We start from the raw sequence: 15000 nt of genomic DNA, 5'->3' as shown, positions 1-15000 counted from the left end.
CTCCACCCGAAGCAAAGGATAGGAATCTGTTTTAGTAACCTCGTTGATTTTACGATAATCAAAGCACAGTCGATTTTGCCCTCCTTCCTTCTTTACAAGAACCACAGGAGAACTCCACGGACTAGTGCTAGGAGTTATCAAATTATGGTCTAACATGTATTTAACCTCTTCCTTAACTATATCCCTTTTTACGGGATTTAACCTGTAAGGGCATTGTTTCATAGGTTGGGTGTCCCCAACGTCTACATCATGTTCTAAAATAGTAGTCAATCCCGGTGCATCCTGAAAAAGGTCTTTATATTGATTTATTAAGTCAACAAGGGAAGAAGCTTTATCTGGATCCAAATGCTGAAATTTCAAAGAAAGGTTATTAAGGACATCAGAATTATTTGATAAAATATTTGGTCCAATTGTCAATTCTTCATCAACTTCGGTAACCACCTCAACTAAAGAAATTGGTCCTACTTCTACTTCTTCACTACTTATACTAACATAAGGTTTTAACATATTTATATGGCAATGTTGAGACTTCCTCTTACGTCCAGGAGTCTCCACTAAGTAATTTACTTCACTCATTTGCTTTAAAATTCTCCACGGCCCAGAAAATTGTGCCTTGAGAGGATTCCCAGGCATAGGAAGCAAAACCAGAACTCTGTCACCTGGTGAAAATTCTCTGCGTCTAGATTTTATGTCATAATTACTTTTCATTACAGCTTGCCCTTTTGCCAAATTTTCTTTAGCAAAAGACAAAGCATTTTGAAGTTTAGCTTGCAAATTCGATATATAGTCCAGTACATTGATTTCCGGGGTTTCCCCCTCCCAGTGCTCCCTGACCACATCAAGAGGACCTCTCACACTATGACCAAAGACTAGATTGAAAGGAGAGAACCCAATAGTTTCATTTGGAATAGATCTAATAGCAAATAATGCATATGGCAATTCTTTGTCCCACTCGCTACCAGTCTCGAAACAAAATTTCTTCAGAACACTCTTCAAAGTTTGGTGGAACCTCTCCACCTGACCCTGACTTTCAGGATGGTAGAGAGTTGAGGTTGTATGTTTGACTCCTAACTCCTCCATCTTCCTTTTGAAATTTCTGCTGGTAAAATTTGTACCGCAATCAGTTTGCAAAACCTTGGGAAAGCCAAACCTAGTAAAGAATACAATTAATGCCTCCATGATTTTCTCACTCCCTATTCTCCGTAAGGGAATAGCCTCAGGGAAGCGTGACATCCTATCTATTATGGACAAAATATACTCATTGCCACTTCGTGTTCGCGGCAACGGACCAACCACATCTACTATGACTTCCCTAAAGGGTTCCCCGACAGCAGGAATTGGAATTAAAGGAGCTCTAGGTACCTTTTGATTTGGCTTACCCACGATTTGGCAGGTGTTACAAGAGTGGACATGTTTTTTTTACATCTGTGCGCATCCTAGGCCAGAAGAAATGTTCGGCTAACTTCTGAAACGTCTTCCGGACACCGAAATGTCCGGCAAGATTGTTCTCATGAGACAACCATAACAATTTCCTCCGATACTTCTCGGGAACTACTAACTGACGGACCACTTCTATCTGGTCAGCAGGAGCTTCCACTGCTCTACTGACCCTATATAGTAGACCATCTTCTTTAACAAAATAAGGTTTGGAGGAATCATTTACAATAGATTCAGTAGTCACATCATTAAATTCCCTTGATTGGGCTTCCTTCAAGGCCTCGGGTTCCCAGTCAACATCATCAAAAATTATACTACTCAATTTGCCACTAGTCACAAGGTCAGTTACCTGACTATTTACACTTTCTAAGTCTAAATCAATTTCTTCTAAGTCTACCCCCTTTGAACGGGAACGAGTGACAATGGAAACAGGAACACCAAACTCCAGCAAAGAGCCATCACAAAGACAATCTTTCTCTATCAAAGATAAAATTGGAAAAAAATTTAGTTCATTTTCAACCACCAAATCATTAGCAAAAATCAAGTCAATTCCAGGAATGGGCAATGTATCCACTATTGCTAATTTTACATTACCTTTAAAATAATCAGCTTCTAAATAAAGTGTTTCAAGAGGGCACGATACTAATGTATTTGGAAAACCTCCTAAGACCACAAAATCATTACTGGCAAACACAAAACCCTGAGGCACAGATTTTCTTAAAATTAATGACTGTGCGGCTCCCGTGTCACGCAAAATTTTAATACCTCTGCCTAGTTTCTTGTCACTGTTGATGAAAATAGACCCATTCGAAATATACTTACGAAATTTTAGTCACTTCGTTTCTTCTTCTGAAGGTTGTTCAGCTGTTAACAGATTGATTGCTTCTCTGTTTTGGCTAGCAAGGAATCTTTGCATTGCCCTACACTCTGCCTTGATATGTCCCTTCCGACTACACCAAAAACATGTAATATTTGACCTGCGCTCCAGATTGTCACTACTACCGGTAGTAGTGCTATTACTAAATCTATTACTATTGGAAAAACTACGAGGTATTACACTACAGATCTTACCTTCTATGCCAGAGTAGTTATTTTCATCTTTGACTACAAAGCTAGTTTCTTTTGGCCTATTACTTTTCCTCAATTTGTCATGGGGGGAAACTTCCTTGCCAAAATTGATCTCCCTTTTCCCAGATTCCTGACGATGAGCTAGTGGATATTCGTCAGCCGCAATTGCGATTTCTTGAAGAGAATCTATTTTGAGCTCTTCAAGATGTATTTTAAGGTCTTTAGACACCATTCTCTTAAATTCCTCAATCAGGATGAGTTCCTTTAGTTTATCAAAGTTATCCACCTCCTTACTCCTTAGCCAATCCTCAAAAAATTGTCCTTTCTTCCTGGAAAATTCAATAAAGGTAGTGTCCAAATCTTTCCTTAAATCACGGAATTTTTGCCGATATGCTTCTGGGACGAGATCATCGGCTTTCAATATAATAGATTTAACAATATCATAATCTGAGGAAAGTTCATCACTAAGTGTATTGAATACACGCTGAGCCTTACCTTTCAATTTACATTGCACTAAAGTCGTCCACATATCTCGAGGCCACGAGAGTTTGATAGCAATACGTTCGAAAGCCGTGAAAAATTCAGGTACATCCTCTTCGATAAAGCAAGGAATTAACTTTATGGCAGTCATCAAGTTGAAATTATTATTTTTAAAAGTACTATCATCACCACTCAACTTTATCTGAAGTTCTAATAACTCCTTTTCGTGTTGCCTATCCTTAGCTCTCTCCTCTGCTTGCAATTGTAAGGATTTAAATTCCAAATCTTTTATTTTACTCTGTTCCCTCAAGATATCTAACTGTAAGTCACCTGACCTCCCTGCTAGTTCCTGCCTAACCCTGTCCTGTTTTTCATCGCTACCAGAAGTTTCTTCACCATGACTAACTTCCAAAATAGATTCTTTATAAGCTTTCGCAGCCTTAACCACCTCCCATAACAAAGGACCCTTCCTGATCTCGGTGGGAAGACTCAAACTAAAGAAGTCTACAAAGAACCACAAATCATCCCTTTTTAAATCATACAGCTTTCTTTCCCAATCATCATCATCTAAGAAACGAATCGCCGCCGCCTCAACGTTTTCTTTTGGGGATCCCATGTTACCTACTTTGGGTGAAACCTATTATCAATTACCTAAATTTTATCTCCTTATAACCCCTCAAGTGTTTAACTGCTATATTGCTGGTAACAAATCCTGGCAAGGTCGCCAAAAATGTTAGGAACTCTGTTATTCGGAAGAGATATTTAACAAAAATCCCTTAAATATAAAATAATTTGTCCAAGCGTTTACTGGGTCTTCCAACAAAATTACTTTTACTACGATAGCTTGTAGGCTAAAGAGTAAAGTTTACCAGCAATACAGAGAATAAAAATACACTTTGAGGGGGTAATTAAAAACAAACGTAAAAATTAGGATTTATTACAAGAAGTTATTAGCACACATCCTCGAATTATTGGCTGAAGGCACAGTCACATACACTTACAACTACCATTCAGTCTTACAGCTAACCTTCATTCAAATGATAGTTCGAGGGAAAGTATCGAGGAGAAGGGAGAAAACCAACTTTCACACAAAGTCAATAATAAGTGAGAGATTAAAGAAAGAAAGAAAAGCTTAGCCTAACTGCACACAATATTTATGAAAATGTACCATTACATATACATATGTTCCCACGTTACGGACGAAAACACAATTCCAGCACTGAAACAGTTTAGTTTCGAAGGCTTTAGTCCTCCCAAGACACTATTCCCCAACCACAAGGAAAAGTATATATTCGCGGATACGAAGAATAAACATAATCGGAAGCTTACTTTTCTTCACGACCAAGAGGCCTCCTAACAACTCTCAGAAGATCTCGAGACAACGGCCGTTTTTAGGATTCTAGGGGCGTCACCATAACTAGTCGAGAGGACTCAAGACGTAGATGATGACGATGGTCTCGGTTCACTTAGAAGCTCGCGAACACAACCGCAGCCAAAAAAGGGGGTTAGGTGTATACATCCAAAGGACATTGATACATCAGCAGCAGACGAGTCCACTCGAAGCAAGACTTCCAACAAAGTATACGTAGCAGAGCATTTGTGCAAGGTGGTGATCGCCACACAGATCAACGGGCCGTGAAAATAAAGGGCGAGAACTCCTCCACAAGAGAGCCGAAAACAATCTGCCCTCCATCCAGACGAAAAATATGTAAATCGCCTCTTAAACAGTCCAACGTGGCAGGAGACAGAAGACGAAACTACCAAAACACTCATACATGAAAGTAAAGAGAACATTTCATGGGCGGAGTACCAATTAGCAAATAACATTCGGTGGGGGAGCGCAACAATACAAAACTTGAACCAAGAATTCGAGGCTCAAATGAACTGATAAAAATTTAATAAACAAATGTTTACTTTAATGGAGCCACAAGATAAAACTTAAGTAGCTGATATTACAATATATATATATATATATATATATATATATATATATATATATATATATATATATATATATATATATATATGTATATATATACATATATATATATATATATATATATATATATATATATATATATATATATATATATATATATATATATATATTTATAGAAAGAGAGGGAGAGAGAGAGAGAGAGAGAGAGAGAGAGAGAGAGAGAGAGAGAGAGAGAGAGAGAGAGGAGAGAGAGAGATGTTTGTGTAAGTATACAGAAGATATATATGTGTATATATATATATATATATATATATATATATATATATATATATATATATATATATATATATATATATACATATACATATCTACACATACATATATACATATATATATATATATATATATATATATATATATATATATATATATATATATATATATATATATATATATATACATATACAGTATATATATACACACATATATATATATATATATACATATATATATATACATATATATATATATATATATATATATATATATATATATGTATATATATATATATATATATATATATATATATATATATATATATATATATATATATATATATATATATATATATATCATTTGCATGTTCATGTTCTTACACAGTGCATATTTTTTCTGTATGAGTAAGCAAGTTTCCATACTTTTTTATGATATTCATTTTTTTAATTAATATTTTGTAATAGTATACTCTTCAAACCAATCCGTTTGTTTGTGTATGTAGAATATTTTGCTTTAAAAGGTACAGAACAATTTGTTTCATCAGAAGTGTAGTGTTAAATAAATTTTTATAAGAGGTTGTGCGATTATATTAAGAACTATAAATACAGACACAAGCTACCAATATCTTGTTCATGATATCTGTCTTTTGTTTCCCCTACTACATGTCACTTGCTAGCACAGGTTCAGGGCAAAGTGGACGAACATCATGTCACTTGCTAGCAGAGGTTCAGGGAAAAGTGGACGAACCTCCAGTCACTTGCTAGCAGAGGTTCAGGGCAAAGTGGACGAACATCATGTCATTTGCTAGCACTGGTTTAGGGCAAGGTGGACGAGCCTCATGTCACCTGCTAGTACTGGTTCAGGGCAAAGTGGACGAACCTTATGTCACTTGCTAGCACTAGTTCAGGAAAAAGTGGTCGAACATCATGTCCCTTGCTATCACTAGTTTAGTGAAAAGTGGACGAACCTCATGTCACTTGCTAGCACTGGTTCAGCGCTTCATGGATGAACCTCCTGTCATGTGCTAGCACTGGTTCAGGGCAAAGTGGATGAGCCTCATGTCACTTGCTAGAACTGGTTCAGGGCAAAATGAACGAACCTCATGTCACTTGCTATCAGTGTTTCAGGGCAAAGTAGTTAAACCTCATGTCACTTGCTGTCACTGGTTCACAGCAAAGTGGACGAACCCGATTCCACTTGCTAACACTGGCTCAGGGCAAAGTGAACGAACCTCATGTCACTTGCTATCACTGGTTCAGGGGAAAGTGGACGATCCTCATGTCACTTGCTATCACTAGTTTAGGGCAAAGTGGATGAACCTCGTGCCATTGCTAGCAGTAGTTCAAGGCAAAGTGGACACACCTCATGTCATTTGCTATCATTAGTTCAAGGCAAAGTGTACGGACATCATGTCACATGCTAGCACTGGATCAGGGCTAAGTAGATGCACCTCATGTCACTTGCTATCACTGGTTGAGGGCAATATGGACGTATTTCATGTCATTAACTACTAATGGTTCAGGGCAGAGTGGGTGAACATCATGTCACTCACTATCACTGTTTCAGGTCACAGTGGACGAACCTCATGTCACTCGCTATCACTGGTTCAGGGCAAAATGAACAAACCTCATGGCACTTGTTAAAATTAGTTTAGGGCAAAGTGGACGATCTTCATGTTACTTGCTATCACTGGTTTAGGGCAAAGTGTACGAACATCATTTCACTTTCTAGCACTGGTTCAGGGCAAAGTGGATGAACCTCATGTCACTTCCTATGGCAGGATCAGGGCAAAGTGGGTGAACCTCGTGTCAATTGCTAGCACTGGTTCAGGGCAAAGTGGAGAAACCTCATGTCACTTGCTACCACTGGTTCAGGGCGGAGGGGGTGAACCTTATGTCGCTCGCTATCACTATTTCAGGGCAAAGTGGATGAACCTCATGTCATTTGGTATCACTGGTTTAGGGCCAACAGAACAAACCTCATGTCACTTGCTAATATTGGTTTAGGGCAAGAGCAAAGTGTACGAACCTCTTATCACTTGCTAGCACTAATTCAGGGCAAAATGGATGAACCTCATGCTACTTGCTATCACTGGTTTTGGGCAAATCGGACGAATCTCATATCACTTGTTACCACTAGTTCAGGGCAAAGTGGACGAACCTCATATCACTTTCTATTACTGGCTGAAGGCAAAATAGACGAACCTCTTGTCACTTCCTAGCACTGGTTCATGAAAAAGTGGACGACCCTCTTGTCACTTGCTAGCACTGGTTCAGGACAAAGTGGTCGAACCTCATGTCACTTGCTATCACTGGTTCAGGGCAAATTGAACAAACCTCATGTCACTTACTAGCATTAGTTTAGGGCAAAGTGGACGATCTTCATGTCACTTGCTATCACTGGTTTAGGGCAAAGTGTACGAACATCATTTAACTTTTTAGCACTGGTTCAGGGCAAAGTGGATGAACCTCATGTCACTTGCTATGGCAGGTTCAGGGCAAAGTGGGTGAACCTCATGTCACTTGCTTGCTTCAGGGCAAAGTAGAGAACCCTCATATCACTTGCTACCACTGGTTCAGGGTGGAGGGGGTGAACCTTATTTCGCTCGCTATCACTATTTCAGGGCAAAGTGGACGAACCTCATGTCATTTGGTATCACTGGTTCAGGGCAAAGTGAACAAACCTCATGTCACTTGCTAACATTGGTTTAGGGCAAAGTAGACGAAACTCATATCACTTGCTAGCACTGGTTCAAGACAAAGTGGACAAACCTCATGTTATTTGCTATCACTGGTTCAGGGCAAAGTGGGTGAACCTCATGTCACTTGCTAGCACTGCTTCAGGGCAAAGTAGAGAACCCTCATATCACTTGCTACCACTGGTTCAGGGTGGAGGGGGTGAACCTTATTTCGCTCGCTATCACTATTTCAGGGCAAAGTGGACGAACCTCATGTCATTTGGTATCACTGGTTCAGGGCAAAGTGAACAAACCTCATGTCACTTGCTAACATTGGTTTAGGGCAAAGTAGACGAAACTCATATCACTTGCTAGCACTGGTTCAAGACAAAGTGGACAAACCTCATGTTATTTGCTATCACTGGTTCAGGGCAAAGTGGGTGAACCTCATGTCACTTGCTAGCACTGCTTCAGGGCAAAGTAGAGAACCCTCATATCACTTGCTACCACTGGTTCAGGGTGGAGGGGGTGAACCTTATTTCGCTCGCTATCACTATTTCAGGGCAAAGTGGACGAACCTCATGTCATTTGGTATCACTGGTTCAGGGCAAAGTGAACAAACCTCATGTCACTTGCTAACATTGGTTTAGGGCAAAGTAGACGAAACTCATATCACTTGCTAGCACTGGTTCAAGACAAAGTGGACAAACCTCATGTTATTTGCTATCACTGGTTCAGGGCAAAGTGGGTGAACCTCATGTCACTTGCTAGCACTGCTTCAGGGCAAAGTAGAGAACCCTCATATCACTTGCTACCACTGGTTCAGGGTGGAGGGGGTGAACCTTATTTCGCTCGCTATCACTATTTCAGGGCAAAGTGGACGAACCTCATGTCATTTGGTATCACTGGTTCAGGGCAAAGTGAACAAACCTCATGTCACTTGCTAACATTGGTTTAGGGCAAAGTAGACGAAACTCATATCACTTGCTAGCACTGGTTCAAGACAAAGTGGACAAACCTCATGTTATTTGCTATCACTGGTTCAGGGCAAAGTGGGTGAACCTCATGTCACTTGCTAGCACTGCTTCAGGGCAAAGTAGAGAACCTTCATATCACTTGCTACCACTGGTTCAGAGTGGAGGGGGTGAACCTTATTTCGCACGCTATCACTATTTCAGGGCAAAGTGGACGAACCTCATGTCATTTGGTATCACTGGTTCAGGGCAAAGTGAACAAACCTCATGTCACTTGCTAACATTGGTTTAGGGCAAAGTGGACGAAACTCATATCACTTGCTAGCACTGGTTCAAGACAAAGTGGACAAACCTCATGTTATTTGCTATCACTGGTTCAGGGCAAAGTGTACGAACATCATGTCACTTGCTAGCACTGGTTCAGGGTGAAGTAAATGAACCTCGTGTCACTTGCTATCACATGTCTAGGGCAAAGTGGATGAACCTCATGCCTCTTGCTATTATTGGTTAAGGGCAAAATGGGCGAATCTTATGTCACTTGCTATCACGGGTTCAGGGTAAAGTGCATGAACCTCAAGTCACTTGCTATCACTGGTTCGGGGCAAAGTGGACGAACCCCATGTCACTTGCTATCACTAGTTCAGGGCAAAGTGGACGAACCTCATTTCATCTGCCATCACTGGTTCAGGGCAAAGTCAACGAACCTCATGTCACTTACTAGCACTGGTTCAGAACAAAGAGGATGAACCTCATATCACTTGTTATCACTGTTTCATGGCAAAGTGTACGAACCTCTTGTCACTTGCTAGCACTAATTCTGGGCAAAATGGATGAACCTCATGTTATTGCTATCACTGGTTTTGGGCAAATTGGACGAATCTCATGTCACTTGTTACCACTAGTTCAGGGCAAAGTGGATGAACCTCATGTCACTTGCTATTACTGGTTGAAGGCAAAGTAGACAAACCTCTTGTCACTTCCTAGCACTGGTTCATGAAAAAGTGGACGACCCTCTTGTCACTTGCTAGCACTGGTTCAGGACAAAGTGATCGAACCTCATGTTACTTGCTATCACTGGTTCAGGGAAAAGTGGACGAACCTCATGTCACTTGCTAGCATTAGTTTAGGGCAAAGTGGACGATCTTCATGTCACTTGCTATCACTGGTTTAGGGCAAAGTGGACGAACCTTATGCTAGCAATGTTTCAGGGCAAAGTGGACGAACCTTATGCTAGCAATGTTTCAGGGCAAAGTGGATGAAACTTGTGTCACTTGCGAGGACTGGTTCAGGGCAAAGTGGGCGAACCTCTTGTCACTTCCTAGCACAGGTTCAGGGCAAAATGGACGACCCTCGTGTCACTTGTAGCACTGGTTCAGGACAAAATGGACGAACCTCGTGTCACCTGCTATATCAGGTTCAGGGAAATGTGGAGGAACCCCATGTCACTTGCTAGCACTGGTTAAGAGCAAAGTGGACGAACCTAATGTCACTTGCTATCACTGGTACAGGACAAAGTGGACGAACCTCATGTCACTTGCTAGTGATGGTTCATGGCAAAGTGAACAAACCTCATGTCACTTGCTAGCATTGGTTTAGGGGAAAGTGGACGATCATCATGTCACTTGCTAGCATTGGTTCAGGGCAAAGTGGACGAACCTCGTGTCACTTACTAGCTCTGGTTCAGGGCCAAGTGGACGAACCTCATGTCACTTGCTAGCATTGGTTACTGGAAAAGTGGATGAAATACTTCATAAAAACATATTCAAGATTGCTACGTCATCATTTGATACAAATATTATCCATAATGCTTAAGAAAATTCGATATCTTGAACAAAGGATGTACCACGACTTATTTAAAAAGTTTTGTTCACATATAGTTTGGATACAATTGAGTCTATATAAATGAATAGTCTGGATTATTCTTTACATATTTTCTTCCGTGTTCATACACCTGACATCACAGATTACTAAACGATTCTACTTCACTCAAGGAGTTGTAGTGTAATTGTTTAGTGGCCACTTTCAACTTGGTATGAGTAGAAGAGACTATTTTGCTATGGTAAGAAGCTCTTCTAGGAGGACACTCCAAAATCAAAACATTGTTCTCTAGTCTTTGGTAGTGTCATATCTTCTGTACCATGGTCTTCCACCGTCTTGGGTTAGAATTCTCTTGCTTGAGGGTACACTCGAGCGTACTATTCTATCCTCTTCCTCTTCCTCTTTTATTGCTCAAGCCTTTATAGTGCAGCGTGCTATCGTGATTTCGGAAAGGTTTGAATAGAGATGTTTATATTGTTTATTAATCTGGCTTTGCATTATTAGTGTCTGTGATTTCCTACGTTGGTTTAAGTTCAACTTTAGTCTAGCTTGATTTCATGAATCTGAAAAAGTGCAATATAATGAAATATTAGGAAATCCGGTATACCATGTGTTAAACTGAATGGTGTAATTATTTTTATCATTATTATTATTATTATTATTATTATTATTATTATTATTATTATTATTATTATTATTATTATTATTATTACTTGCTAAGCCATAACCCTAGTTTGAAAATGAAGATGCTATAAGCCAGTGGCCCCAACAGGGAAAATAGCCCAGTGAGGAAAGGAAAAAAGGAAAAATAATATATTTTAAGAAGAGTAACAACATTAAAATAAATATCTCATATATAAATTATGTAAACTTAAACAGAACAAGAGGAAGAGAAATTAGATAGAATCGTATGCCCAAGTGTACCTTCAAGCAAGAATAATAATAAAAACAAGTATTGATATACTCACAGGTGGGTGATGAATGTGACCAGGTGCCACTTTGCGTGCAGAATGCGATGCTGTGACCCCGGAGGACATATCCTGGATTGCAGGTGAAGAAGACGGAATCGCCCACACGACGTCTCAGAGGGAATTTTACGTTTCCATGAAAAAGGGCTTTAACCTCTTCACATATTACCTCTAAGGAAAGAAATGATGATAATGATAATCAATGTTTAGGAAGTATTGGTAGAATTAAAAAGCCGAATCGTTAGCTTTTCGGTAAATCATATTTCCTTCTTCAGTCCCTGGATAGGTACGCTCCTCGGACACCCCTTTAAGGGTATACTCGGACGCGAACGACCCCGACGCCAAAAAAAATTCTTGAAAAATCAGTTTTTGCAGTAACCTCCTTTTTTCTTTTGCAAAAAAAAAAAACTTCAATGAATGCTTAAAACAACTGTAAAGATAAATACTACTCATCTGCAGAAAAACTATTTATTATAAATATTTTAAAAAATTAAGTAGAAAAAAAAAAAGACCTGACATAAAAATTCATAAAAAAAAAAGTTTATACATATATACACAAATCCTTTTAGGAATTGATTTTTGAATGTTTAGGACACATCTTGATGTATCTTAGATGAAGTCAGACCCATGGAGGTGAAGATCTGAAATGAGAAAAAAAGGGTAACTTTTTTTGGCCAAAAAAATTTGTCCAAATTTCATGAATTTTTTTGGGTACCCAAATGAAATAGGAAGTGGCTAATTTTTTTAGGGAATAAACATATGTTATCCTAAAATAGAAATATGTAAAAAAAATCTTCATTAATTTGTAAATTACATTTATATCAGGGGCCATATCTAAAGGTAATTTTTGAGTACTTAGAAATTCCGTAAAAAAATACATATATTTAATATATAATATGATATTTATGCAGGTAAAAATATACCAAAATATCACAAATTCTATAGGGAACAAGAATATATATAGATAGGGCAGCTTACGCTTCGGATATGTCCACAAAATGGCCGCCAACCACACTGACTCAGACTCCCTAATCTGCCACTTGAAATGTAGGAAGGGTATGTCAATTTCAAGGTGTTATTTACTAATCTAATTATTATTGGATATGCATGAAAATTGTATGGTGGGTTGCTGGATAATTGTCGATTATTTTACGACTATAAAATTAAAATTCTGACCCAAAAAAAAATTTTTGAAGGGAAATAAAATCGAAAAAAAAAATGTAAAACAATATTTTAGCTAAAAAAATTTGATGATATTCAATCAAAAAAAAAAAGTAAACAAAATTTTCCGACAAATAAACATCTAGAGGAATCATTACTCTGTGATAGTTCCTTAGTACGTAGTAATTTTGAAAGAATTGGGAAAAAACGAAAAAATGGCAATCACCGGAAAATCGAACACATACCTATATATACGCCATATCTGGCTAAAAAAAAGATAGGCATGGGTAGCCAGATCATCTAGAAACACTTTCCAACACTATAAAAATATAAGTTTTGCGACACTACTTGCCAATTCCTTACGGTAACATGACTAAGCAAAAAAATGCAAAACAAATAAAAAGGGGCACTCGCGGAAAAATGGCTAACATTCTAATATACGGCATTTCAGAAAAAAAAAATTCAGCCACGTGCTAGGCAAACCATCAAGGCACATTTTCCGACAAATAAACATCTAAATGAATAATTACTCTGTGATAGTTCCTTAGTACGTAGTAATTTTGAAAGAAATGGGAAAAAACGAAAAAATGGCAATCACAGGAAAATCGAACACATACCTATATATACGCCATATCTGGCTAAAAAAAGAAGATGGCATGGGTAGCCAGATCATCTAGAAACACTTTCCAACACTATAAAATTATAAGTTTTGCGACACTACTTGCCAATTCCTTACGGTAACATGACTAAGCAAAAAAATGCAAAACAAATAAAAAGGGGCACTCGTGGAAAAATGGCCATTCTAATATACGGCATTTCAGAAAAAAAAATTTCAGCCACGTGCTAGGCAAACCATCAAGGCATATTTTCCGACAAATAAACATATAAATGAAATATTACTCTGTGATAGTTCCTTAGTACGTAGTAATTTTGAAAGAAATGGGAAAAAACGAAAAAATGGCAATCACAGGAAAATCGAACACATACTTATATATACGCCATATCTGGCTAAAAAAAAAAATAGGCATGGGTAGCCAGATCATCTAGAAACACTTTCCAACACTATAAAAATATAAGTTTTGCGACACTACTTGCCAATTCCTTACGGTAACATGACTAAGCAAAAAAATGCAAAACACATAAAAAGGGGCACTCGCGGAAAAATGCCCAACATTCTAATATACGGCATCTCAGATAAAAAAAAAAGACATGCACGTGTTAGCCCAACCATCAAGGCACACTTTCTAACACATAAACATGAAAAAAAAAATCAATAATATACGGCAATTCCTTACTACATAGTAAATTTTTACAAATATTGAAAAAAAACAGAAATTGGCAACCGCAGTTAAATACCCAATATACCAATAACTACGTCGTATCTGACAAAAACAAAATCACGCATGGGTAGCCAGATCATCTAGACACACTTTCCAACACTAAAAAAGCAAAAGTTTTACGACACTATTTCGCAATATCTTACGGAAAAATGACTTGGCAAAAAAATGGAAAAAAAAAATGAAAAAGGGACACTCGCGGTAAAATGCCCGACATTCTAATATACGACATCTCAGATAAAAAAAAAAGACATGCACTTGTTAGCCCAACCATCAAGGCACACTTTCTAACACATAAACATGAAAAAAAAAATGAATAATATACGGCAATTCCTTACTACGTAGTAATTTTTACAAATATTGAAAAAAAAACAGAAATTGGTAACCGCAGTTAAATACCCAATATACCAATAACTACGTCGTATCTGACAAAAACAAAGTCATGCATGGGTAGCCAGATCATCTAGACACACTTTCCAACACTAAACAAGCAAAAGTTTTACGACACTATTTGGCAATATCTTACGGAAAAATGACTTGGCAAAAAAATGAAAAAAAATGAAAAAGGGGCACTCGCGGTAAAATGGTCCTCGTGGCGATGAACGACATTTTAACTGAAAAAAAAAAAAAAAAAACATGCACATGGTAGCCAAACAATCCACCAAGACTTTCCACAACTGATAACCTATACAAGTTGCACCATTCTACGACAATTTCATAATACGTAATAACTTTGATAATTATGCAAACTACCTTAGAAGGGTAAACTCGGACGCGAACGACTCCGACGCGTCTCAGAAATCGGGGAAGGAGTACAGCTACAGCAATGCACATCTGGACACTACTAGAGCGTGTAGGGGAGACA

General features: G+C 38.2%; 1 protein-coding gene across 1 annotated transcript in view; it reads right to left on the bottom strand.

The window, feature by feature from the left end:
• The window catches only part of LOC137633840 (locomotion-related protein Hikaru genki-like), a 149392-nt gene that overhangs the window by 3972 nt on the left and 130420 nt on the right, over nt 1–15000 (bottom strand). Inside the window, exon 9 of the mRNA XM_068366081.1 lies at nt 11638–11808. Coding sequence (XP_068222182.1) covers nt 11638–11808 — 171 coding nt within the window. The remainder of the gene's footprint in view (nt 1–11637; nt 11809–15000) is intronic.

This window comes from Palaemon carinicauda, chromosome 43 (assembly GCF_036898095.1).
Source record: "Palaemon carinicauda isolate YSFRI2023 chromosome 43, ASM3689809v2, whole genome shotgun sequence".
NCBI lineage: Eukaryota > Metazoa > Arthropoda > Malacostraca > Decapoda > Palaemonidae > Palaemon > Palaemon carinicauda.
Note: the sequence above shows the minus strand (reverse complement) of the source record. Positions and strands in the feature narration are given on the sequence as shown.